The sequence below is a fragment of the Microdochium trichocladiopsis genome (assembly GCF_020744255.1).
Source record: "Microdochium trichocladiopsis strain MPI-CAGE-CH-0230 chromosome Unknown B0I36scaffold_5, whole genome shotgun sequence".
In the NCBI taxonomy this organism is placed as follows: Eukaryota; Fungi; Ascomycota; class Sordariomycetes; order Xylariales; family Microdochiaceae; genus Microdochium; species Microdochium trichocladiopsis.
The window spans coordinates 2,430,714-2,454,137 of NW_025763548.1; the positions used below are offsets into that span (position 1 = coordinate 2,430,714).

Here is a 23,424-nt window from a genome sequence, read left to right on the forward strand (position 1 = left end):
CGTCCTTACCATGGCGCACGCAGCTGTAGCCTCGGAGCTTCAGACCTTGACGGCACATCAGCCAGAGTCGCTGCTTGCTGCTGCTTCTGCTACTGACGCTGACGCTGACTCTGACATGAAAGTATTTCTCGAGTATCAGAAGCTTGCTCAGTTCCGAGACACTATCCTCGCAGGCAAACACCCTAAGATCAAGCTCCCCGTCTCGACTGCTAAAGCCGTCGCGGCCCCCCAGACGTCCGTGTCAAATCCTCGTGCGCAACCACCGCGACACCCCGCCCAGACCGCAGACAAAACACGTCAAACATCAGGTGCTCGTCGTGCGAGCAAGGCGAAAGCCTCGATCCAAGATGGAGGTTATCCACCCGTCGCTGTAGCTGCAGCTTCGACGATTCCTCCGCCGCTCGCACCGGGCTTCGCCACCACGATCGCAGGAGATGCAAGGCCTGAAATCGATCCAATTTTCCTTGAGAAGTCTGAAGATCTTGTTCGCGCCGAGCTTCGGGTACAGCGACAAAGACTCGAGAAGTCTCTACGAGAGGAGCTGGAACAGCGCAAGGCCTCTGCAAAGGCTGCGGCACAAGAACCTGAGTCGCTTCTCGACTTCAACCTGTCAGATGTGCTGGTAAAGGCCTTGACGCTCGTCCAGGCCACCTCCGCACCTCTTGCGCCTGATGTCGATGTAGCTGGTGATGGTTCCGAGTCGAGTGATTCCTTTGACAACAACACATTCTACTCGAGCCAGCATGATACGCCGGAGCCGCATGAGACTTCGGCGCCTCAAGCTGGCGCAACTGCTGTCCTGGTAGAAGATGTTGCTGAGAGTCTTCTTCAGGACGACCCGTATTCACCCACACAAAACCTTGCGCTGCCATCAGCACCAACGAATGTGCTCAGGACTGCACCTGGTGCCTCGTTAAGTTTTCCACCTGGGCTCGGTACCGTGGTTGCTGCCTCGACAACAGAGAGCCGCAGTTTTCCCTCCTTCCAGAATGGCTACCCCCGTACAAGTGCTCCTGACAGGAATATCACCCACGAGGTACAGTATGTCAGTTCGGGAGGTAGCGGCGCCAATAGTAGGGTCGGCGATTCTGGCAACACCGAGTCGGATCAAGCTGCAGACGTGATACGTCCTCAGGGTGCTCGGCACTACATGTCCAGTGTCGATGCTATGCGACAGCCTTCACCCTTGGTTCGTGCTCATGACTTGTCCCCTTACGCTCCCCAACCTGCTCATGTATCACAACTTACCTTCGGAACGCAATCGTCTATCCTTGACCCCGATCCGCCTGCATTGCAGGGTGCACCTGCATCGGTCGCAGCGCTGAGGCATCATGAGAGTGCTGCCACAAGCCCAGAGAGCTCACCATACGGAGATAGAGGCTCGAAGAGAAAAGAGCGAGCGGAACGTCGCAAGGAAAGGAAAAAGCAGAAGGCTAGAAAGAGGCTAGGCTACGGCTCGCCAGAAGTCAAGCCTGAGCCACGGTCGCCGTCACCAATCTCAGCGCCGACCATGGCTCGGCCTGCAAAGCGGCAACGGTCGGACCGTGGGCAGCAGGACGTTGTCATCATAGAAGCGCCCACGACTGCTCGCCCAGCCTCGCGAGTGTTCTCTGCACAGCAGCTTGCCGAGCCGTTGCATGTTGATAGAGCGGCACCATACGCCTGGGAGCGCCTTGAAGATCCACTAACTCGCTCTGGACGCTCGTCGGCAATCCCTTCTGTTTATCGACCTGAACAACCTCAGCTCTTCGAAAGGCGCTACGACGAGCATGGCCCGCAATATATACGACGCATGTTTACGCCACCAGGGCAGCCATCTCAATACGGTGCTGGCGACGCACGACCCCTGCGATCTGCAACGTACTCGATAGCCCAGCCAGAGTATCGTGAAGTCCCAAGCCATTCACAAGCCGCCCGCGCAAGCGTGCGCCCGTACGCAGATCGAGCTAGATCCAGATCTCCTGTGCTCATAGAACGGCATTCCCCTATGATGGCGCCGCCAGGGCCACCTGCGCCGTCTGCTCGCATTGTTGTGGATCAATATGGGCGCGAGTATTTTGAGCCGCCGCCACGCCCGACCAGTGTGATTCGGCACTCGGCCGTACCCATCGCCAGGCCTAGGGAGCATGAGATCGTGTACGAGCGGGCTCCGGCGAGGGCCATTTCTCGTATCCCCGCAGATGCGACTTTCGAGGAAAACGGCATCATTTACAGGCGAGTTTCGCCTATACATGGCGCAAGACGTGTCGTCACCCAGCCAGAGTATAGCCGGCCGGAACAAGTCAAAAGCTACCGAGATCGGGACTACTCGACGCAACCCGGAGCCATATCCCGAGAGGAGTACGTCGAATACAGAACAGGACCGGAACGACGTGTTCAGCAGGAGGCGTTACCCGGGGAATATCTTGCGAGATCTGTCAGCGTCCGACCACAGGAAGGGTTGTCATATTATGGCAGCTCTAGAGTACAGAGCGTGCGCCCGGAGGCACCGCCGAGACACTACGCCGCCAGCGTGCACCCAGAAGCGCGAAGGGCGGAGCCTGTGCCCATTGCCTACCAGCCGCAGCAGCAGGCATCGATGGTGCAGGAGTACGACCCGCGTTCTGCTGGGCAAGACCTGCCGCCTCCGCCACCGCCGCAGCAGCAATACCCCCCTCGAGCGTACAGCGTGCGTCCTGTTGAGCAATATTTCTTTGAGCGCCAGCCTGTGGGTGAGACGCAGATGGCGTTCAATCAGCGGCCGCAAGCCCGTGCTGCTGCTGGCGAGGTCGTGTATATTGATGACGCTTCGCGGCCTATTTACCGGTCGAGATGATGAGCAGAGCTGGTATCGTCTGGCCAATAGACGGTGGGGTAATAAGGTGAGGCGAGAGCCGTGTATTAGCACTTTGTCGGCATGTTACAGGTTGCCGCATCTCTTTGTTGTGTTCTACTATAGAGTCATTTGTTTAAGCGGGCCTTGCAATTAATGTTGATTTCACAAGCGGCATTGTTCCATCCAAAGTCTGGACGACACGTAGCGGTCCAGAGGATTCTCAGAGTTGACACAATTTGGTCGTGCGTGGTAAGTTCCGTGATACAGTCCGGTGAACGACAAGTGCCATTTCTGTTGCCAGTTAGATCTACCTGCAAGACGGCCATTCAGCTCGGTCACAAAGAAGCACATTGCCACATTGACACTACTGGGACGTCTTGCAAGCATGTTGCTGTACGTTCCCAAAGGTTGCTTGCAAACATTGACGGGCGCACAACCTGGGCACATCAGGTGATCAGACGAGGGTCATCTTGCTTGCGCCGCTTGCGGGGTCCAGGCTGGGGAAGGATGCCGCTCACAGCCTTGGCACACTCCCGGCTGACGTGATACAGGACTGTAGTAAGGGGTGCTCGTGACGAGATGGAGATTGTCAAGGTGTTCTCACACTCTACAGCATGGAGAAGCAACTGGCCAGGCTCGTGAGCACTTGAGGGAGTCGTTGGTGCAGGAAGGTGTTGATGGCGGGGTCTCTTGGATGAGCCTTAAATCTGTGGACGTCCCGAGCTCGGTGGATCAACGATGCCTCTAGTTATATATGTACCTCCACTAAGTACGCACGTAGATAGACTTGGAGTGCAATGGCTCGTTCAATGTTTGGGGTTGAGGCCCTGGCATGTCAGGTTCAAAGTGTTTCCAACATTGCCTGAAGCATGCGAAACCAGCCTCTCGTGCCTTGAGGTCTGGTTTGTGACCCACACAACCTTGGAAGCCTCTAGACCTCTTGACCTCTAGCGGCAGGGCCTCCAGTCAAGTCAATTCGCGAAGCTCTGCCAATGGTTACGTGGAACCTGCATTGCCGGGTCCAAAACTTGTAGCCTGGCCTGGCTGGTCTGGTCCACAGACAGACAGGGAACCGCAATGACTGGGGCGATCTCAGAGACGGATTTGGAGAGGCAGCCGGATGGGCCAATCCAGGTGACTGCCGTACGCCTGACTTTGCAGTCCCTCAAAGGTCCAAGCGGCGGCAAGAAGAGCGGTATCAGTCAAAGATCCCCTTGCAGCACGGCGGCTGGTCGGATGGGCACCTTTTTGAGATGGCATGCACGATCTTGCCCTTTCAACTTGACTGGTCTCAATGCCATGCCATGGCTGCTGGCGTGGAATCAATCAAGACAGCCCTAGCTTCAGTGGGGCTTCTCACAGTAAATGCCTGACTGTGTTGCAGATCGTTTCGGGCAGAGCTGCTCTGCCACACGGTGCTCAGCATGCTGACTTGCTTCCAAGGTTGCCGGGAGGTGGTCATGATCAGCGTCGGGGTCTGCAGGGTCCCGAGACGCCCGAGTCTCGCTGGACGAGAGTTGGCGTTGTGTTTTTGAGCTCTCTTCGAGGACCACGAAGTCTTACCGAACCCCCAGAAGCCTTAGTCTCTGCTGATGGTGATGAAGAGGCAAACACGCCCCCTTGGTGTCAACAGTTGACAGTGCCAGCAGTCGTTGGACCCGACGGCGAGCTGAACCATACGATGGGGCAGGCACCGACAGCGCCAATGGGATGTGTGCGCGGGTAACCTGGAAGCAGTGAGGCGCATGGCACGGGCGGGTACGAAGCACGTGCGAGGCACTGTCACGGCACCTAAAGTAGCCCTGGGAGGGCCACCTGTGTCTCGTTTGTTGGCGAGCGGCACCTGTGCAGCCCTGTGGGAGGGCCGGGCATGGATGGCGCAACTACTGGGCAGACCGCACCTGGCTGCAGCTGGCTCTGCCATCCAGCCAGAGTCAGGTGCCGGGTGCCAGGCACGGTGTCCACAGGTGTGACTGTGGGCTGACGACAGTCGTGCGAGACTGAACTGAGTGCTGCAGATGGACCGTGTCATGGCTTGGTCGAGCCCGGGACAATAGCCGCTTGCCTGCCTCAGTGTCGAAAAAGGAGCTCTGCAAGACGCGGGCGTCGAGTAGACGGTGCTTCTGTCAACCGTTGCTGTTCTCGCACACCGTATGTGTGTCTACAAGGGACGTACTGGGACCTACCTAAGGCAGCTTGCTATTTGGACGTGCGTGTGTGCTGGGCGGTGGTGCATCGGTCGGGCCAGTCAGCGGCTCCCAGAGCACTGCACCACCAACAGCCCTCTCTCTCTCTTCTCCACACCTCTCTCCGTCTGGACCTGGTGATAATCCCTTCTCCCCATCTTGTACCGCGAGCGTCAGAGGAGGAGCACCACCATTTCCACGCGACAACGCCTTCCCTTCTCCCCTCACGACGCCTCCTCTTTCTCTTCGTTAGATACCCCCGAGCTGCTCTTCTTCGTCTCTTCCTTTTTCTTCCTTTTCGATACCCTCGATACCCCCCGATATGCAGAAGCTCGCGAATATGCGTCATTGGCCTGAGCGGATGAGCCCAAACTTTGGGGCCTCCTCCAGGACTCCAAACATGAACATGCCGGCCATAAACCCTCACCAGAAGACCGCCGCTCCGGGGGCCCCCCTCGGCGGGCCATCGCCGGCCGCCGACACGACCATCCACTACGCCTTCAACGTCCCCTTCGCCTCCGACCTTGCCGGCCCCAACACGGAGGAGATCCTCCACGCCACCGGCGACTCGGTCATGAAATGGACCCATCCTGGCGATGCTCCCGACGACGTCGCCGTCTTCGAGCTGCCTGTCCATACCCAGAACCTCAAGACGCTGCAGGACCTCTGTACGACGCTCGCCCACGGCCTCCTCGCCGTCGAGGCCCATGTTGTCACCACAGAACGCGAGGCCGCTGGTGTGCGGAGTCAGGTTGTCACAGTCTGTCTCTCGGGCTCGCCAGAGCTTGTCCACAAGAGCCGCGAGACCATTCTCTCAAGCACCCCATTTGCCCTGGTATGATTCACCGCCTCCCTGCCTGGTCATACAGGCCCCCCTCCCCCTCCCCCTCCGCCTTCAGCAGGGTGCCGCTTCTAACCTAAGCACCCACCTATAGCGTTGTACCACAGTCGATGTTGATTATGGCCTCATCGTTGACGGCAAGGCTGGACCCAGCCTCGTGAAACATGTGACGGACGCTCTCGACACATTCGCGGCGTATTGTGGCGTCGACATCTTCATTCTTGGGCCCAAGCTTACTCCGACGGTCGATGGCCTGAATGGCGATGTCGAGGTCATCCGGGACCAGAGATGGCGAGTCGCCATCTATGGCGACAATGAGTCGACAGATCATGCCAAGACCCAAGTGCTCATCTTCATTGATAAACTCGTGCGTACCAATTTGAGAAGGACATGGGCGTGATACTGTCGTTACTGCTCTTGCTAACATGGGCTCCCACCTAGCTTGGCCGTACTTATGACGTGATGAGGATTGACAGCACTTTGCATCCTATAGTGTGTGGGCGCTCTCGCAAGCATATCAAGGTCATCGAATCTGCCACCAATACCGCTATTTACTTCCCGCCCTTTGCTGCCATGTCTCAGTACTGCCCCCCCGAAGCTCACCGACGACCGCCGGATGAGATCTACATCACCGGAGAGAACCCGCAGGGCATCGAGTTGGCGAAGCGCAAGATCCATGACCTTGTCAACCGCACCAAGCTTTTTATGAAAGACGCCCTGGTTTCTCCTGCCAAGATTGACAGCATCATCCTTGGTCGCATGGACAAGGTCCGCAAGATCATGGACAGCAACGGCACCTACGTCATGTTCCCACCTCTTGCATCACAACGCAACATGATTCGCGTGCAAGGCATTGAGGGCTTGCAGATCGAGAGGACAATGAAGGAGATCATGACTCTGGTACGCCCGCAGTCTTTTGTTGTACCCAAGCGCGTTTGCAAACCGTGGAAAGCTAACAAATGTCTAGGCTGGGCAATTTTATTATGCTTCCTGGTGGTTTCAACCTGGGGGAAATGTCCAACCCCCGACTACTCAGGAAATCCGAACAATGTTTGGTGACATGTGCGCACAGTCTGGTGCAGACATCTCCTTCGACAAGATGACCTTTACCATGACTGGCTCGGACGATTCCGTGCAGCACGCTCTCCACGTGTTGTCGAGCACCAAGTTCGCCAGCAGCCCTTCGCAGCATATCAGGGTCAAGATCGAACTGGCCAACGAGCACAAGGAGTTTGTGTCCGGCAAGAAGAACGGCAAGATTAACAAGATCATGACTCAGAGTATGTAGCCTGGTCCATCTGACTGTCTTGAAACGGCCAAGTGACTAACCTGCCTCACAGGTAATGTTCAGATCATCTTTGACAGCTTCCGCGAGTACAATTTCGACATCGATGTTATTGCGCAGATGTATGGACCGATGAAGCGCGGTCTGGAACTTGTTGAGCAGGAGATGCCGGCATCTATCTCATTCCATGTCCCAGACCAGTATCACAAGCGAATTATCGGTATCGGCGGTCAGCATATTCAACGCATCATGAAGAAGCATTCAGTCTTCGTCAAGTTCTCCAACGCAATGGATCGTGGTAAGTCATTCTGCATCAAACAGATAACGTCGTCTCAGGGCTAACCTGTGCCAAAAGGAGGAATGGGACGCGAGGACGACGATGTCAAGGTCGACAATGTAATCTGCCGTACGCCAGCTCGCAATGCCCAGAATCTTGAGCTTGTGAAATCCGAGATTCTTGACATGGTTGATCGTGCTGTAAGTCATTGATCCTCGAGTCAGTCCCTATCTATTATCTTGCTAACGACGAGAAATTACAGCACTCTGAGTTCACCTCGCAGGTGGTCCAGGTGGACCGTCTGTACCACCGTCAGTTGGTAGCGCGCTTGCCAGAAATTGAAGAGCTCGAGAAGAAATGGAACTGCAAAATTGTCTTCCCGAGCACGGAACAAGCCAGCGACGAGGTCACAATCACCGGTCCCGAGTGGCAAGTACCCTTATGCGCGGATGAGTTTCTCGTGAGTCTTATTCATATTTGTCATGTTTCGATCATATCCGATCTGACCTTTTATCTTAGGGCATGGTTCCCGAGAGGCACGAGTTGGTTTTGACCAGAACGCCTTCCTTGGTCAAGTACGTCGAGTCTGCGGCCTTCGTCAATGGGCTTGTGACGAAACTCAAGACACAACACGAAGTCGCCTTGGAAGTTCACGAGAGCGCCGAGGAGAAGACCAGCGATGGGGGACGTACTGTAACTCTTCTCTGGAAGCTCACCCGGAACAACGCCGGAGGACTTCGCGATGCCATCGAGTTCCTTCTGCAAGAGTTTGCAGCCGCCGGAGTCGAGTGCCAAGTCGTCAAGGGCGAGCTCCCTCGCCCAAAGTCGGATTCCTTCGAGGACACTCTTCAATATTTCAACTCGAAGCTTCTGCAGCATGCGCCAGCTCCTGTCGGTACTGACTCCCCTACGCGCCCAGCCTTCGGGGACGAAGTTGCTCCCCAGCGGCCGGCGACTCTTTTCGAGAAGCTTCGCAAGCCGACGCAACTGCTTTCGTCTCTGGATCGCCGCAAGAACAGTTCGCACTCTGTCAACACTCTTTTCAAGGGATCTAGCAACGTGTCCAAGTCGTCTCTGATATCGATAGAGTCAACTCGAAGCTTCAATGCGGATCGCAACCCATGGAACGATAGTGGAGTCAACCTCCCCGACGAAGACAGCGGCAGTCCTTGGCCGAGCCGCCTGTTCAGCGTTGGCTTTGACAACAAGCTGACAGCCAGCAACATTCCCCATGGCGGTGATGTCACTCCCCGACACAATACCCGTGCCTCTGGCGACAGTGGGCGGCCCTCCACGTCTCACTCGACCAACTCTGGCTTCCCAGGGCCAGTCGGCTCATTCCGATAGACGTGTCTCTCTGGACAAGCTCAAGCGCATCATGACTGCCGGGATGATTCCTTGAAGCAGAAGCTGATCGAGCCCACCATCCTCCGTTCATGCTCTTTTTTGCCTATCTTGCATTCTTTGTTTTTGTCTGTTTTTTTGTTTCATGATTCCCCAAATGGTCTATGGGCCTAACAGCATACGATTGATTTGAGTGCGCACTGCATTATTAGAAACATGGAGAAAACTCCGTTCTACGCATGATACCACAACCGGCGGTTGGCAGACACGGCGATGCCAGCCAAGCGCTCGGAAAGTTCCAGAAGGATACCACGGCAAAAAAAGATACCACGGGAAGCGAGATCAGTTTATCAGCGCTCGAACGAGACACGCGTATCATTTTGCCAATGTTTTGTTGTTGCTCGAATGCGGCGTCGTCTTCGTTCTGTTCCAGAACTGCCCTGCAGCATGATATTTGGCTTTTACGGCTTTCGACATAAGACTCGCTGCACCTTATACGGGCACCTGAGGACTGCGGGCACAAGCAAACATTGTTAGGGAAGCGAAGAAATTGGAACGCGGAAGGGGAGCTGGAGAGAAGCGACGTGGCACGGCCACAAGTATTATTAGGGGAGGGGTTTGTTTACGGGAGGGCTGTACGATATGACATGGAGCCTGTCGGCGAGGAGCTGCAGATACCAAATGATACCCATCTTGCGTCGCCCCCCAGAAGGTTGCATGCGAGCCTGTGTTTGAACGTGATGCTACTCGCCTTCTTCCGTTCCGATCACTTATGTGACCTCGAGCGACGTTGTAGTGGACATGTGCGCATTGCTCCAGTGGAACCTGAAGGACGGCCAGTGTCAGAGATGGAGTTGCCATCCCACGGAGTGGGACTGGGACGAGGGGCCCCTAGCCTACGCTAAGTATATCGACTCCGGAAGCTCCGCCAGGTCCACCCCCGAGCCGTCAAGATGACGATGGCGCTGCCGGAAGCTTGTGTCTGGCTCGGGAAATTATGGCAGCCCACCCCATGTGCCATATATAAAGTATGTATGTGGATGACCTTGGTTGTTGGACTCGAGACTACCTACCTTAGGTCGTAGTCAAGTCGGGAAACGGCGGGGTGCAGGCATCCATGCTGGAGGGAGCCTTGGTTGCGTGCGGTGCCACTGTCGTCGTGTTGGTGTAACACGAGCAGCCAGTGCGGTGTTCCAGGGGCCCTCTGGCCGTCGTTGTGACACGGACCCCGCAACATGCACTGCAAGGCTCTGGGCTACAGGCTGGAAATGGTTGTGTGTGCCAGTTGCTTGGTGCCCAAGCCAAGCCAAGTTGTCAACAGCCTCGCTGCTTCGACCTGACCCCACCTTGACCTTTGCTCGGTGACGACGCAGCTGCAACGGTTGCGGCGTTGAAACGCCTGGCCAGGGACAGCACCTTGGCAACGACACAATGGAGCGCACCCGACCTCAGCCATCTCCAACTTGCCTTCTTGCTAGACGCTCTCTGCAACTCGGCGACCCCTCCAGCCTCTCCTCGAACCTCATCACGCGATCGACAAGGTGGTCTGCGGCAGAAAAGCAGACGAACCACTTAAAAATAATCATCGCTCGTGACACACGGAGCATACATACCACGCACGCCTGGGAAGCTACTGGAGCTTAAGCTCCTCGGTGCCCTTGCTCTTTCAGCAGATCGCCATCAATCTCCCACAACCACCACCGACACAGTCGTCTCTTTTTCTCACTCCAGGTCACATCTTTCCCAGCAGCTCTTGTCATCCTCCACCCCTTCACAGGCAGCCCCGTTATTGGTCACGCCTTGGACGACAACAGCACTGTCATCCAAGCTGGACCCAGTCATTTGCAAGGTCAGCCAGTGTGTCTCGACAGCCAGAGGATAAAGGACCTGCATCTCCACCCGACGTGACCGAGAGCACCAGGACATCTGGCAAAGGTCCAGCGGACCATGTCTTCGCCCCCAGGCCCTGAGGGCAACGAACAGGATCATGCTAGGGATGTGAAGCAAACAGAACCCGCGTCTGCTCTTGATGGAAGTGCCACCCGCTTCGATCCAGTGGGGTACATCCACCACCACGACGAGCAGCCAGCAGCAACCACCACCACTACCACCACCTCCTCCTCTTCTTCTGTCGCAAACACTACCACGTCTGGCGGTACTGCCGAATCTGACACTTCCACGGAGACAAATCGCGACGCCGAGGAGGACGATTCTGCCGCTGCCGACGACGCCGTGGACGACTCTGAAGATCTCGATGAGGAGTCGGCCAACGTCCGGAAGACCTCGAGCTTCTATCGTCGTCGCCAGAGCATGAGTGACACGCGGTTGCAGAAGGTGCTGGGGTTCCCCTTCCGCCCACTCGTCCGGCCCTTGACTGTCTCGGACATTGACAGCTGCGAGGCCCTGGAGAACTCGGCTTTCAGCAAGGAGCATGCTGCCACGAGGGAGAAGGTAAGGTTCTCGTTTTCAATATTTCTACAGGCCCAGGTGGTCATTGCAGGTGTTTCGTAGACGCACATCTCCTGACACCACACAAAAGAAGAAGAAGAAGTGCTAACACTAAAGATAGTTTGAATATCGATTGACAACGTGCCCCGAGCTTTGTATGGGCCTGTTCTGCACAGTGGTACCCAGCATTGCCGCGGAAAATGGCTTTGACATTGAAACTCTCAGGACCGCGAAGCCCGTAGAGACGGGAAGGCCCGACGGCAGCTTGAGCGTGCTCGTGGCACACATCGTCTCGACGAAATGCATCGGAGATCTCGTGACAGACGAGTCCATGGATTATCCCAAAGACTTCCGGACGAATAAGACCGGATCCGGGCCTACCGGCCACCAGCCGCAAGGACACACCGTCGCCCTGCATTCGCTCGCTGTGCATCCTAAGCTACACGGCTGCGGGCTAGGGAAGCTCATTGTCAAAGCGTACCTGCAGCAAATCAAGGGCGCGCTGTTGGCCGATCGTGTCTCGCTGATATGTCAAGACGTACGTTGTTGAAGTTTTGTCGAGTCTTCCCCCAATGTAACGTTCCTTCGTCGGGTACCATGGCTGACCAGGAGACATAGTACTTGGTGAGATATTATGAGAAGCATGGCTTCCAGAACATCGGAAAAAGCCCAACACAGTACGGTGGAGGGGGCTGGTATGATATGGTCAGTAGTAGGCTGGTCCGCTTTCAGTCTGGCATGTCCCGCTAACAACGATGAATTGTAGACCTTTATTTTTGGGAATGGCAAGGGGTTCGGCAATGGTGGCAGTAGATGAGATTCATGTTGTCAGGTACAGCTGGTTCTATCTAACCCTTCATGAGTCCCGTTTGAGAGGCCCATGACGGCGGGAGCACGGAAATCGCCTATTTTTTTTCCGGTCGTGCAGCACTTGAGATGAAGGACCTATCAGCGCGACGAGAGCGCTATGTTTACGCAAAATTAGACATGATGGATGAACGATGTTTTTCACGGAAGGGACACTACTCATAGACTTTGGAATGACTGCGAGCGCCTGAGAAAATAGACTTTTCGAATTTGTGTCGCGGCCGTGCTGTTTCTCATCTGCTTTCGTGGCACATACAGGCTAGCCACGTCCTGAGTAACGAGCTTCTATTCTTCCGTACATTTTGGCAGGCAATGCTTGAAACGCCCGCCCCTGAGGCACTTGCACGAACCTCGTTCTCCTCAGCCATCTGCAAACCATCCTACACGCAATTTTATAGGTGTAGGTCACTTCCTAGTCAGAAGCACCATAGGTAGCCCGGTACTCCTCGAGCCTGACGATATCCGTGTCCGCAATCTTGCCCTTCATCCCCGTGAGGATGTCCTCCAGGTTGACAATGGCCAGGATCGGGATGCCGTACTCCTTCTTGAGCTCGCCGATTGCGCTGCTCTTGCCGTCGGGCAGTGTCTCCTGGCGGTCCACCGCGACCACGATGCCCACGACCTTGCCGCCCGCGCTGGTGATCTTTTCAATGGCCTCGCGCTTGGCCGTGCCGCTCGACACGACGTCGTCAATCACGAGCACCCGCTTGCCCTGCAGTGGGGCGCCGACCATGACGCCGCCCTCGCCGTGGTCCTTGGCCTCCTTGCGGTCGAACGTGTAGCCGACCTCGGCGTACAGCTCCGGGTGCTGCTTGGCCAGGGCGTAGAAGACGGCCGCCGCGAGGGGAATGCCCTTGTACGCCGGGCCGAACAGGACGTCGAACTGGCCGTGGATCTCGGGGGACGAGGTTATCGTGGAGGCAAAGGCGTCGACAAAGGGGACGTGGAGCGCGCCTGTGAAGAAGGAGCCCGCGTTGAAAAAGTACGGCGACTGGCGGCCCGATTTGAGCGTGAAGGAGCCGAAGCGCAGGGCGCCGCCCGACAGGGCCGCTTCCAGGAGCGAAGTCTTGTAGGAGGCGAGGTTGGACATTGCGCCGGGGGTTTTTGCTGTTCTGTTTGTGAGGTGAGGGCTGGCTGTGTGTCGACTGCCAGGGCGGGAGAACGAGTGATCTGTATGATAATGGTGAGAAGTGACCTAGAAAACCAGGAGAAAAGTGAGGGAGCAGAAGACAATATTCCGCAGGCCTCTTCACATGCGACAAGCTCTATCAGTGGGGTCGAGGATAAGTTTGACATGCTAGATTATTAGAGAAAGTATGTACGTCACGGGGTAATACATCTACGACGGCTCTTCAACGACCCAGCTATTCCTTTTCGACTGTTTAAGCAGTAAAACAGATCGTCTCCTAGCTGCTCGGCATGGGCATCTTGGTATTGCAAAGGAAGGGAAAACATCTGGCATACATGGCGGGGCAACTTTTCGATGCTGGGGCCAGGCGCGGCGGAGGGGCGGGTCCCATTGGCTTATCGATAGGCCGTCACTTTTTCTTTGCCTGCCAGTCGCCGCTCTCCAGCGCGCCGATTCGCCAAGATTTCGCACAGAGTGGGGAGCGCCGGTGGGCAATACTGCTCGACCGCCTTTTTTTTTCTGGCTGCCGCTTTGCCTGCCCACCCTTCGCCCGCTGCAAACTTCAAGGGTCTGCCCGAATCGTGACCTGACCTGCCTGTTCGTCTCCTCTCTTGACGTGGACGCTCGAGGTTGTTTTTTGACTTTTGCATCCACCCTCAAACACAATCTCGGGTACTCGAGAGGCTGCAAATAATTACAACAATGGCGACAAAAGCGAAGACGGCGTGGAAGGACATTCCTCCGTAAGTTGTGCGACTTGCGAACTGCTTATGGGCAGATTCCTGCGACTCACAATATGGAAGTCACTGACATTTCTCTTCTTGCGCCTACAGGGTTCCTACCTCGCAGGAGTTCCTCGATATCGTCCTCAGCAGGACGCAGCGTCGTCTCCCGACCCAGATTCGTGCCGGTTTCAAGATCTCCCGTATCCGCGGCTTTTACACTCGCAAGGTCAAATTCACCCAAGAGACCTTCTCGGAAAAGTTTGGCCAGATCCTCGAGAGCTTCCCCCGTCTTCAGGATATCCACCCTTTCCACAAGGACCTCCTCAACACTCTCTACGATGCCGACCACTTCAGGATCGCCCTTGGCCACTTGTCGACAGCCAAGCACCTGATTGAGACCATCTCCCGCGACTATGTCCGCCTGCTCAAGTACGCGCAGAGTCTGTTCCAGTGCAAGCAGCTCAAGCGCGCCGCCCTTGGTCGCATGGCGACCCTCACAAAGCGTCTCAAGGAGCCGCTCGAGTACCTCGACCAGGTCCGCCAGCATTTGGGCCGTCTGCCCTCGATCGACCCCAACACCCGCACGCTCGTCATCTGCGGCTACCCCAACGTCGGCAAGTCGAGCTTCCTGCGCAGCGTCACCCGCGCCGATGTTGATGTCCAGCCTTATGCATTCACCACCAAGAGCTTGTTCGTCGGCCATTTCGACTACAAGTACCTACGCTTCCAGGCGATCGACACCCCTGGTATCCTGGATCACCCCCTTGAGGAGATGAACACGATTGAGATGCAGAGTATCACGGCCATTGCTCACTTGCGGTCCGCGATCCTGTACTTCATGGATCTGTCTGAGCAGTGCGGCTACTCCGTCGCAGCCCAGATTCAGCTCTTCCGCTCAATCAAGCCTCTGTTCCAGAACAAGCTCGTGTTCATTGTGATCAACAAGATTGATATCCTGCGGCCCGAGGAGCTGGACGAGAAGACGAGTCAGGACCTCCAGTCGCTGCTGTCTGGCGGCGACGTCGAGCTGCTTCAGCTCTCTTGCAACACCACCGAGGGTGTGCAGGAGGTCAAGAACGCCGCTTGCGAGCGCCTGCTCGCCGAGCGTGTGGCTCAGAAGCTCAAGGCCGGTACCTCCGGGAGCGGTGCTATCGGTGGCCGCTTGGCGGATGTCATGGCCCGTATCCACGTCGCGCAGCCCATGGGCGGTGCCGGACGCGAGACGTTCATCCCCGAGGGCATCAAAGAGCTCAAGAAGTACGACAAGAACGACCCTGAGCGCCGGAGGCTCGCCCGCGACATCGAGGGCGAGAATGGCGGTGCTGGTGTGTTCAACGTCGACCTCAAGGCCGACTACCTGCTCGAGAACGATGAGTGGAAGTACGACCGGATACCCGAGGTCTTTGACGGCAAGAACGTCTACGACTACGTCGACCCTGATATCGATGCCAAGCTGCAGGCTCTTGAGGAGGAGGAGGAGCGCCTCGAGGCCGAGGGCTTCTACGACTCTGACGAGGAGCTTGACGACGCCGAGGAGGCTGAGATCAAGATGAAGGCCGAGATCATCCGTGAGAAGCAGGCGCTGATCCGGAATGAGGCCAAGATGCGCAAGTCGCTCAAGAACAAGGCCATCATGCCCCGCAAGGCCATCAAGAAGCCGCTTTCAGAGCTCGAGGACGCGCTCGATGTTCTTGGTGTCGATACGCACGACCTGGGCCTGCGTGCTCGCGCCGTGGATGGCTCTACTCGTGGCCGCTCCATGTCCAGGAGCCGCCTGGGTACCGAAGACACCGCCATGATGGACGTCGACATGACGCCCAAGGAGCGCCTGCGGTCCAAGAGCCGGCCGCGGGACCGCAGCGTCATGCCCTCCAACAGGCGCGACGACGGTGTTCAGGACGAGGAGACCAAGGACAAGCTCGACCGCCAGGCCAAGCTCAGCCAGCGGAGAATGAACCGCATGGCCAGGCAAGGAGAGGCCGATCGCCACGTCGGCACCACCATGCCGAAGCACTTGGTAAGCCTCCTCAGCACCGCGTTTTCACTAATTTATGCAACACAAAGACACAGACTAACATGCTTCGTTCACAGTTTGCGGGCAAGAGAACCGTCGGCAAGACGGCGAGACGTTAAGAAACAGCATAATGATATCCTCATGGCAGCGCATCCTCTCGTCTTGTCCCTTCTTTACTTTTCTTTCTCGCTCGTCCTGTTATTGGCGGGCATGATCACGACCACGAGAGAGGGCGTTACCTGGGGGGGGACGAGGTTCCCTCACTCGCTCCTGATGATGTGTTTGTCCTTTGACTACCGGAGTTTCTGGCGTTCGAAAAGAAGACATGATTTTTGGGATTCCTCTTCTTCTTCTTGTGGTGGTTGGGGGAGTGCTTCAGACTAGCTCTAGATGATGGAGAAGACGCAAGGTTCTTTTTTGTCTTTCAAGATGTAGACACATCATCATCGCCATCGTGTTCCAAAATCAAAGCATTCCCTTTTCCCACTCTTCTCTCCGTCGCAGCCCTGTTGAGTCTCTGATTTGTGACTCCCGACCCTCCTTTTTGCCTCGTGAGGTGGCAAATCTGGCCCGGAGTAGGTTTCGTCAGCCATGGAACGATCTCGGCGCAAGCAGCAGCCGGAACAAAATTGTGACTTGTTGGAACCTCCACGGCCTCCTCGACGATCCAATACCGATGAATACATACATATTGACGCATCTAGTCGTGGCCATGAAACACACACACACACACACATTCACACACACACCACATGTAGATTTTTCTTCAAACGTCCTTGCCCCGCTGCGACTTCCTCTTTCCCGTTTTCTTCTTTTCTTTTTTTTCCTGAACGGCAAAATGGACGAGGAGGGCCCGAAAGAAAAGACCATGATCACCCAAGACAAAATCGGAGGGCCGCCAGAGTTGTGTGTAGGCGTGCGTACCGAGCTACCGAGACTGTAACCGAGACTGGATGAGCCGTACGGACGCCCCGATCTCGAGCCCAAAGTAGCCATGGTCACTTTATGTGATAGCATCGAGGTGTCAGGTTGGTTTGTCGTTACTGGTGTGTCGCGACAGCCGGCGGGACAGGACTTATAATGGTCGTCATGGAGATGAAGAGTGATGTTACTAGTTTTTGTTTCTTCTCTTTGAGACGTCGCTTGAGGGAGACATGACATAGAGACGGTCACCACTCGCACAATACAAAAAGAATACTCAGCGCCGCCAAGAGCTAGTAGTTTGACGGAGCATAATGTTGGATATCATTTCATCTAGAACGCTCATATCTAGACTATTTCGTCTTCGTCGTCAACTAAGCACGCTCGAGAATGTTGTCTCATACGTCGTGCCGCAGGGCTTGCTTTTCCCCAAATCCCTTCTCAGGTGTATCGTCATACCTAGACCCATCCCATGGTAAATGTGTGAATATTGGTTTGTTGAAACCGTACGCCATGCTTCCAACCTGTTTCCCATGGCCACATCTTTTTGTAAAAATCCGATGAGGGAACCATATAAAGTATCTATAACCGACAATATTTCGTAAAAACGCCGTTCGCAATGCTAGAAGAAGTTGATTCTCCCGCTAATAAATCCCTGAGATTCGCCTCAACGGAGTTTTATAATTTCATATCAAAAATGTGCAAAAGAGTCGCGAGCTCGCTTAGAAGGTGAGCTGCTTGGGCTGCTCCCAGGTGAACTCCTGGTTAGTACCGAAGTGACCGAACTTGGCAGTCTGGTTGTAGATGGGGCGGGTGAGGTTGAGCTGCTTGGCAATGGGGCCGGGTCTCATGTCGAAGTTCTGGCGGACAATCTCAACAAGCTCCTCGGTAGTCTTGCTGGAAGTGCCGTAGGAGTCGACGTGGACGGAGCAAGGCTCGGCGACACCGATGGCGTAAGAAAGCTGGACAAGGACACGGCGGCAGAGGCCGGCAGCGACCAGGGACTTGGCGACCCAGCGGGCAAGGTAGGCAGCAGAGCGGTCGACCTTGGAGAAGTCCTTGCCGGAGAAGGCACCACCACCGTGGGCACCCCAGCCACCGTAGGTGTCGACAATGATCTTGCGACCAGTGACACCGGCATCACCCTGGGGACCACCGATGATGAAGAGGCCAGAGGGTTGAAGCTGAATAATGCATGTCAGTCTCTGAGCATGTCTCAGGGGGGCTAGAAGAACGACGCCCCAGGAGCGGGGCGGTCAACGCAACTTACGTGGAGAATGACGTGCTCGTCGAGGTACTGCGAAGGGATGACCTTCTCGACGATCTTGGACTTGAGCTCCTTGCGGACGACCTCGGTCGAGACGGACTCGTCGTGCTGGGCAGAGATGACAACAGTGTGGACACGGAGGGGAACAACGGCACCGCCATCGTTCTTGTACTCCATGGTGACCTGAGTCTTGGTGTCGGGGCGCAGCCAGGGGAGGGTGCCGTCACGGCGGGCGTCGGACATGGCCTTGTTGAGCTTGTGGGCGAGAAGGTGAGACAGAGGGTGCAGCTCGGGGGTCTCGTCGGTGGCATAACCGAACATGAGACCCTGGTCACCGGCACCGAGGTTCTCAAGAGCCTCGTCCAGGTGGAGACCCTGAGCGATATCGGGGGACTGCTTCTCAATGGCAACAAGGACGTTGCAGGTGTTGTAGTCGAAGCCCTTGGCGGACGAGTCGTAGCCAATCTCCTTGATGGCGCCACGGATGACCTTCTGGTAGTCGAGGTTGGCCTTGGTGGTGATCTCACCAAAGACCATGATCATACCGGTCTTGGCAGCAGATTCGCAGGCAACCTTGGAGAGGGGGTCCTCGGCCAAGCAGGCGTCCAGGATGGCATCGGAGACCTGGTCGCAAATCTTATCGGGGTGACCCTCACCGACGGACTCGGACTGGAGACGGGGGCACAAGGCGTCAGCGGGTCGGCGTTCAACAGGAGGATATCCGAAAGTGCCAGACATGTGCTGGCCGCGCAGGCAGAACTCACGGTGAAGAGGAAAGCACCCTGGTTGCGGGGCTTGGTGTTGGTGGCAGCGTGGCCGTTGACGCCGTTGGAAGCAGTCATTGTGAATGTGGAAAAGAGGGGGGTATCGGTGAAGAAAGAGAAGAAAACAACAAGGCACGGGTCGTTGGCGACGGGATATACGACGGCGACGACAAAGAACTGTAACCACGAGGGGACAGTCCTGAGATAGTAATAGGGGGGAAAGGCTTCTGGGAGATCGGATGGAGAAGGAGGAGGGTGAGAGCGCGCGAGAGGACGGCGGCCAGAAGATTTCTTTTCAATGGCGTGGACAGGCGGGCCGGGCTGGTTTGCGCCCCTGGGAAGGTCGGCGGAGGGGCAGAAAAGTAGCCGGGCGGGAGCACGCCTTCACCCGGACCAGACTGGACATGGCGGGGGTACCTGCCCCTGGCTGCCATTGTCCGAGGGCCGCAGGTACCCTTGGGGCCGGCGCAGAGGTACCTGATAGCCTCGCCACGCCGGCCTGCCAGCCCAGGTATCTTTCATCTCGATCAGCGCGGTGGGGGTGGTTGGAGGGCTTGGAGTGCCAGCCCGCCCAGGCGCATGGGCAAAAGGCAAGGGGACCGCCGAAGAGAGAGCCCTTTGGAGGGAAGGGGAAGAAAAAAAAAAGAGCCGAAGCCCGCCAGGCAGGTACCTGCCTGAGGCCCACCAATGGGTGCGAGCCGCCCACCACAATGACTCCCCACCGCCTGCGAAGAACCCGCCGCTGATTGCTGGGGATCCACCAAAAAGAGGCAAGCGTCATTTATCAGAGATTGCGCCATTGCGCGCCCGACCGGCTTCTCATCGACATTGGCATCCCGTCCTCCATGTCACGGTCAGACAGCGTTGGCTGTGGTTGCTCTTGGGCCCTCCAACACAAAGTTGCGGACCAGTGTCTGGGGTGTCCCCGAAAGTTCCACACCAGGATTGGGCTATGTCGAGGCCAATTCGTGGCGACTAAAACCCTGCCAGCAGAGTTGCTGGCTGTTGTGATTGATACGACGACAGCAAGGAGAAGGTCAAGTCGGTTCCACCTCCATACACATCCGTATCGACGGCACTTGGCTCGGCAATCAGCAGCTTGTCACTGAGCAGCCCGCCATAGTTGTTCCGCGCAGCAACAGGCTGGCGTGGTTCTGGCGTGGGCAAATCTACCTTACTCAGTAGACTTAAGTTTGAACTTGCCAGGTGGTCTCGTTGACAGCCTTCGAGACTACGCACAGGTTGTCTAAGACAACGACAACCTTTTCATTGGGTCCCTCGCCTTGTAAGAGCGGATGGAGCCGGTGGCCCCTTTGATCAACACGCCAGCCCTTCCACCTCACTTCCAGCGTGTCTTGACAGAGTCTCGCAGTCGCCCTGCCCTGGCCCCGCCACGCCGGCCTCGAGCAGGAGTGACCAAGCTGGGAGAGACATTGTGCTGGCTCTCTGGTGGCTCGGCGTGGAATATACCCAGCCAGGCCCGTCTCCACGAAGACATGCACATGCATGCCAGCTTCTGGCTATGCCGCTCGATAGACCGCCCCATCACGTCGGCCCAATCCCGCAGGCCCCCCAAGCCAATCACTGCTTCCCACAGCGTGCACGGGGTCTACGTCTTGACAAGAGCAAGCATAGCTCGACAGCGGCTCCTGTTTCTAGCGTCTCCCGCTGGATACCAAGGTAGCCTTGTACCACGCTCGCACTCCACGATTCACGTTGCCAGAGGGAGAAGAATACCCTGCCTACCCGCCCAGGCGGGGCAGTCGAGCAGGACCCCTACAGCATCACTGCTCCTTCGGGCCCTTGTGCTCGTTTACAATGGTACCCCGCTCCGGAACGGCGTCGGCATCGTAGAGAACAGTGTCAAGCACGGCTGGTCGAGCAACACTGCTTATAATATAATCGCTGGTCTCACAATCGCCAACACTAGAGAGTCAAGATGTATGGAGAACCCTTCGTACGACGACTCGCCTTGCTCGGGCTGCTCCGATCATCGGCTGGTATGCGACAAGGAGCTGCGAAGGCGGTGAAGAAGTCTCAAGCTGGAACAACTTGGCGTCGTGGTCTGCAAGGTGCTGCTGTACTTTGCCTGTCCGTGCCGAGACGCCAAACTCTCGCCAGAGCAGAGCATATCCCTCCAGCTAACTTGATGGGGCTGTTCGACCTCGCAATCGTGAAATTGATGTTTGTCGACGTTTCGTCCATAAAAATCTGGTACTGTCGCCTTATGTAATAAAGTATGCGGCATGGCTTTCTGCAGGTTGCCCCACATCAAAGAAAATACGTCAGATCGATTTTCGACATGCTGAAGCTATCGGACTGCCCCTCCAATGCAAGAGCGGCTTGCCGAATATCAACCAGCCCGACGCAACCCTCGTCCAAAGTACAGAAGCAGGCCCCCATATCACGATTGTAATACCGGAGCAGTCAACAATAGACGATTCTATTTGAATGAGGTTCTCCTGAGGCTTGGAGACTCAGTCGGCGCGCAAACATTGAATCCACCTCAGCGCTGAGTGCCGAGCCAAAGAGCTGAAGGTGTCTGTCGCTTGAACTGAGACGTAAGATCACGTTTGCGGAGACTTTCGACTGCCCCAGTCACAAATCACCAGTAGAGCTCGGACGATCATCAACATGAGCAAGTTTGGCGTGATGGTGATGGGCCCGGCGGGTGCCGGCAAGGTGAGTTTCCCAGTGTGGAATCGATGGCAGGGAGCCAGACCTCAAACAAGGCCGCGGGCGTGTATGCAAAAGACAAGGCACAGCGCGGACGCAGCAAGCTGACCTCAAGATTGTGCTCCCCAGTCCACCTTCTGCGCGTCTCTCATCACACATCTCAACCTCAACCGCCGGTCATGTTTCTACGTCAACCTCGATCCGGCCGCCGAGACCTTTGAGCACCAACCAGACCTCGACATCAAGGACCTCATCTCGCTCGAGGACGTGATGGAGGAGATGGGCCTGGGCCCGAACGGCGGCCTCATCTACTGCTTCGAGTTCCTGCTGGAGAACCTCGACTTCCTCACCGACTCGCTCGACTCGCTCACCGAGGAGTACCTCATCATCTTCGACATGCCCGGCCAGATCGAGCTGTACACGCACGTGCCCATCCTCCCCGCGCTCGTGCGCTTCCTCACGCGCTCGGGCTCTCTCGACATCCGCCTCTGCGCGGCCTACCTCCTCGAGGCGACCTTTGTCGTGGACCGCGCCAAGTTCTTTGCGGGCACGCTCAGCGCCATGAGCGCCATGATCATGCTCGAGGTCCCGCACATCAACGTCCTCTCCAAGATGGACCTCGTCAAGGACCAGGTCCGCAAGAAGGACCTCAAGCGCTTCCTCACGCCCGACGCGGGCCTGCTGGACGACGACCCGGCCGAGGCCGCGCGGCTCAAGGCCGAAGGGCGCACGCTCGCCCAGGAGGACGCAGACAACCTGGCGGCGGGGTCGTCCGGTCAGGACCCGCTGGACTCGGACGCCGTGATGCGCGGCACGAGCTTCCGCCGGCTCAACCGTGCCGTTGCCGGCCTGATCGAGACCTTCTCCATGGTCAGCTACCTGAAGCTCGATGTGCAGGACGAGGACAGCGTCGGCTCGATCCTGAGCTACATTGACGACTGCATACAGTACCATGAGGCGCAGGAGCCGCGAGAGCTCAAGGACGAGGAGTTTGACGATGATGAAATGGACGGTTAGTCATTGTCGCCGCCGCCGTCGTTGTCGTCGCTGGGGGGGGGGGGGGGGGGCTTGGAATATGGACAGGAACCTGGGAGATTCCCAGACGGGGATTGGGAAAGAGATACAGAGCAACTGGAGGCGCGTGCCGCGCGGTGCTCTGGCTTACCTTGGGAAACGACGAGATAGATTTTGTTTTGCATAGCGTGAGGCGTATACTGGTCCAGTACTTAGCACATTATTCATGACATCTAAATGCCTGTCACGTGGGAATCTACCAAACTGACAAAGTAAGTATGGCAACAAAGAGTCCATTGCGAATGAACGTGGTAGCGGCGACTTGAAACTGATACTACAGAAAACTACGCAAGAAGGTGTATATACTAAAGCCTTGCCGCGTGGCACACAGGTCCAGTCGTCGTGTGCACGCAGCAAGGGTCATGTGGAGATGCAGAAACCTCAGGAGCTCGCCAAATAACAATAATCCAAAGGGGAATCCGTTTTGTGCCTCGTAATCATCCGAGCCCTGCAGAGAAGAAAAACAGAGAGAGAGGGAGAGAAGCTGCGCCAGCAGCAACCCCAACGGCTCGAACGCCCAGAACGCCTGCTTGATTCGTTTTCCTCATAACAGAAGCCCAAAAAAGTTCATACATCATCCAAGAAAGAGAGAGGGGTGAGAAGATAGGTGGCCGACCTGAAACTCTTCTTCTTTTCCAAATCGTGCCCGTGGTGTTCGTGCTGTGTTCCCGAGAATGCACCGTACCAGACGCATTGGAGTGGCGTATCGTCATTCTGCGTCGTCGTGTGCTGTCGAGAAAAAACTGGCTCGCTCCCAGTTTGTCGTGCAGTGGCAGATTTAGCTTTGCTTG

At 56.4% G+C, this 23,424-nt stretch overlaps 9 protein-coding genes across 9 annotated transcripts; 6 read left to right on the forward strand and 3 right to left on the reverse strand.

The window, feature by feature from the left end:
* Positions 1-10: 10 nt before the first annotated feature.
* On the forward strand, positions 11-2,815 carry B0I36DRAFT_349413 (uncharacterized protein; the record flags this gene model as incomplete). Its single annotated transcript, XM_046156792.1, has 1 exon — positions 11-2,815. The coding sequence occupies one exon, from the start codon at positions 11-13 to the stop codon at positions 2,813-2,815; it is 2,805 nt and encodes a 934-aa protein (XP_046013004.1).
* Positions 2,816-5,233: 2,418 nt separating this feature from the next.
* Positions 5,234-8,869, forward strand: B0I36DRAFT_121598 (KH domain-containing protein). Its single transcript, XM_046148043.1, has 8 exons — positions 5,234-5,836; positions 5,937-6,209; positions 6,284-6,742; positions 6,810-7,122; positions 7,183-7,425; positions 7,486-7,604; positions 7,667-7,864; positions 7,924-8,869. The coding sequence occupies exons 1-8, from the start codon at positions 5,324-5,326 to the stop codon at positions 8,749-8,751; spliced, it is 2,946 nt and encodes a 981-aa protein (XP_046013005.1). The 5' UTR covers positions 5,234-5,323; the 3' UTR covers positions 8,752-8,869.
* A 1,826-nt stretch (positions 8,870-10,695) lies between these two features.
* Positions 10,696-12,013, forward strand: B0I36DRAFT_363034 (uncharacterized protein; the record flags this gene model as incomplete). Its single annotated transcript, XM_046158742.1, has 4 exons — positions 10,696-11,199; positions 11,318-11,734; positions 11,815-11,901; positions 11,963-12,013. The coding sequence occupies 4 exons, from the start codon at positions 10,696-10,698 to the stop codon at positions 12,011-12,013; spliced, it is 1,059 nt and encodes a 352-aa protein (XP_046013006.1).
* A 253-nt stretch (positions 12,014-12,266) lies between these two features.
* B0I36DRAFT_431453 (phosphoribosyltransferase-like protein) lies at positions 12,267-13,491 on the reverse strand. Its single transcript, XM_046162583.1, has 2 exons — positions 13,386-13,491; positions 12,267-13,233 (listed from the first exon to the last, which is right to left on the reverse strand). The coding sequence occupies exon 2, from the start codon at positions 13,151-13,153 to the stop codon at positions 12,476-12,478; it is 678 nt and encodes a 225-aa protein (XP_046013007.1). The 5' UTR covers positions 13,154-13,233; positions 13,386-13,491; the 3' UTR covers positions 12,267-12,475.
* A 403-nt stretch (positions 13,492-13,894) lies between these two features.
* Positions 13,895-16,050, forward strand: B0I36DRAFT_242933 (P-loop containing nucleoside triphosphate hydrolase protein; the record flags this gene model as incomplete). The annotated part of the gene is made up of 3 exons (XM_046149948.1): positions 13,895-13,935; positions 14,026-15,934; positions 16,009-16,050. The coding sequence occupies 3 exons, from the start codon at positions 13,895-13,897 to the stop codon at positions 16,048-16,050; spliced, it is 1,992 nt and encodes a 663-aa protein (XP_046013008.1).
* A 371-nt stretch (positions 16,051-16,421) lies between these two features.
* On the reverse strand, positions 16,422-17,570 carry B0I36DRAFT_121632 (uncharacterized protein). Its single transcript, XM_046148044.1, has one exon. It carries the CDS (start codon positions 17,090-17,092, stop codon positions 16,517-16,519), a length of 576 nt encoding a protein of 191 aa, XP_046013009.1. The 5' UTR covers positions 17,093-17,570; the 3' UTR covers positions 16,422-16,516.
* Positions 17,334-19,069, reverse strand: B0I36DRAFT_121636 (methionine adenosyltransferase). The gene is made up of 3 exons (XM_046148045.1): positions 18,884-19,069; positions 18,123-18,788; positions 17,334-18,036 (listed from the first exon to the last, which is right to left on the reverse strand). The coding sequence occupies exons 1-3, from the start codon at positions 18,959-18,961 to the stop codon at positions 17,575-17,577; spliced, it is 1,206 nt and encodes a 401-aa protein (XP_046013010.1). The 5' UTR covers positions 18,962-19,069; the 3' UTR covers positions 17,334-17,574.
* A 1,312-nt stretch (positions 19,070-20,381) lies between these two features.
* Positions 20,382-21,108, forward strand: B0I36DRAFT_323701 (uncharacterized protein). Its single transcript, XM_046154007.1, has one exon. The coding sequence runs from the start codon at positions 20,386-20,388 to the stop codon at positions 20,911-20,913; it is 528 nt and encodes a 175-aa protein (XP_046013011.1). The 5' UTR covers positions 20,382-20,385; the 3' UTR covers positions 20,914-21,108.
* Positions 21,109-21,202: 94 nt separating this feature from the next.
* On the forward strand, positions 21,203-22,611 carry B0I36DRAFT_431456 (GPN-loop GTPase). The gene is made up of 2 exons (XM_046162584.1): positions 21,203-21,565; positions 21,689-22,611. Exons 1-2 carry the CDS (start codon positions 21,518-21,520, stop codon positions 22,574-22,576), a joined length of 936 nt encoding a protein of 311 aa, XP_046013012.1. The 5' UTR covers positions 21,203-21,517; the 3' UTR covers positions 22,577-22,611.
* Positions 22,612-23,424: the final 813 nt, after the last annotated feature.

What these genes read in the sequence shown, in the direction of transcription:
- B0I36DRAFT_121598 (XM_046148043.1), top strand. Translation starts at nt 5,324, where the DNA reads ATGCAGAAGCTCGCGAATATGCGTCATTGGCCTGAGCGGATGAGCCCA. An exon ending in TAACAAGATCATGACTCAGA is followed by an intron (nt 7,123 to 7,182) that starts GTATGTAGCCTG and finishes CCTGCCTCACAG; the next exon opens with GTAATGTTCAGATCATCTTT. An exon ending in CTCCAACGCAATGGATCGTG is followed by an intron (nt 7,426 to 7,485) that starts GTAAGTCATTCT and finishes TGCCAAAAGGAG; the next exon opens with GAATGGGACGCGAGGACGAC.
- B0I36DRAFT_431453 (XM_046162583.1), bottom strand. Translation starts at nt 13,153, where the DNA reads ATGTCCAACCTCGCCTCCTACAAGACTTCGCTCCTGGAAGCGGCCCTG.
- B0I36DRAFT_121632 (XM_046148044.1), bottom strand. Translation starts at nt 17,092, where the DNA reads ATGTCATGTCTCCCTCAAGCGACGTCTCAAAGAGAAGAAACAAAAACT.
- B0I36DRAFT_121636 (XM_046148045.1), bottom strand. Translation starts at nt 18,961, where the DNA reads ATGACTGCTTCCAACGGCGTCAACGGCCACGCTGCCACCAACACCAAG. An exon ending in AGGGTGCTTTCCTCTTCACC is followed by an intron (nt 18,789 to 18,883) that starts GTGAGTTCTGCC and finishes CCCCGTCTCCAG; the next exon opens with TCCGAGTCCGTCGGTGAGGG. An exon ending in ACGAGCACGTCATTCTCCAC is followed by an intron (nt 18,037 to 18,122) that starts GTAAGTTGCGTT and finishes TGCATTATTCAG; the next exon opens with CTTCAACCCTCTGGCCTCTT.
- B0I36DRAFT_323701 (XM_046154007.1), top strand. Translation starts at nt 20,386, where the DNA reads ATGCATGCCAGCTTCTGGCTATGCCGCTCGATAGACCGCCCCATCACG.
- B0I36DRAFT_431456 (XM_046162584.1), top strand. Translation starts at nt 21,518, where the DNA reads ATGAGCAAGTTTGGCGTGATGGTGATGGGCCCGGCGGGTGCCGGCAAG. An exon ending in GCCCGGCGGGTGCCGGCAAG is followed by an intron (nt 21,566 to 21,688) that starts GTGAGTTTCCCA and finishes TGTGCTCCCCAG; the next exon opens with TCCACCTTCTGCGCGTCTCT.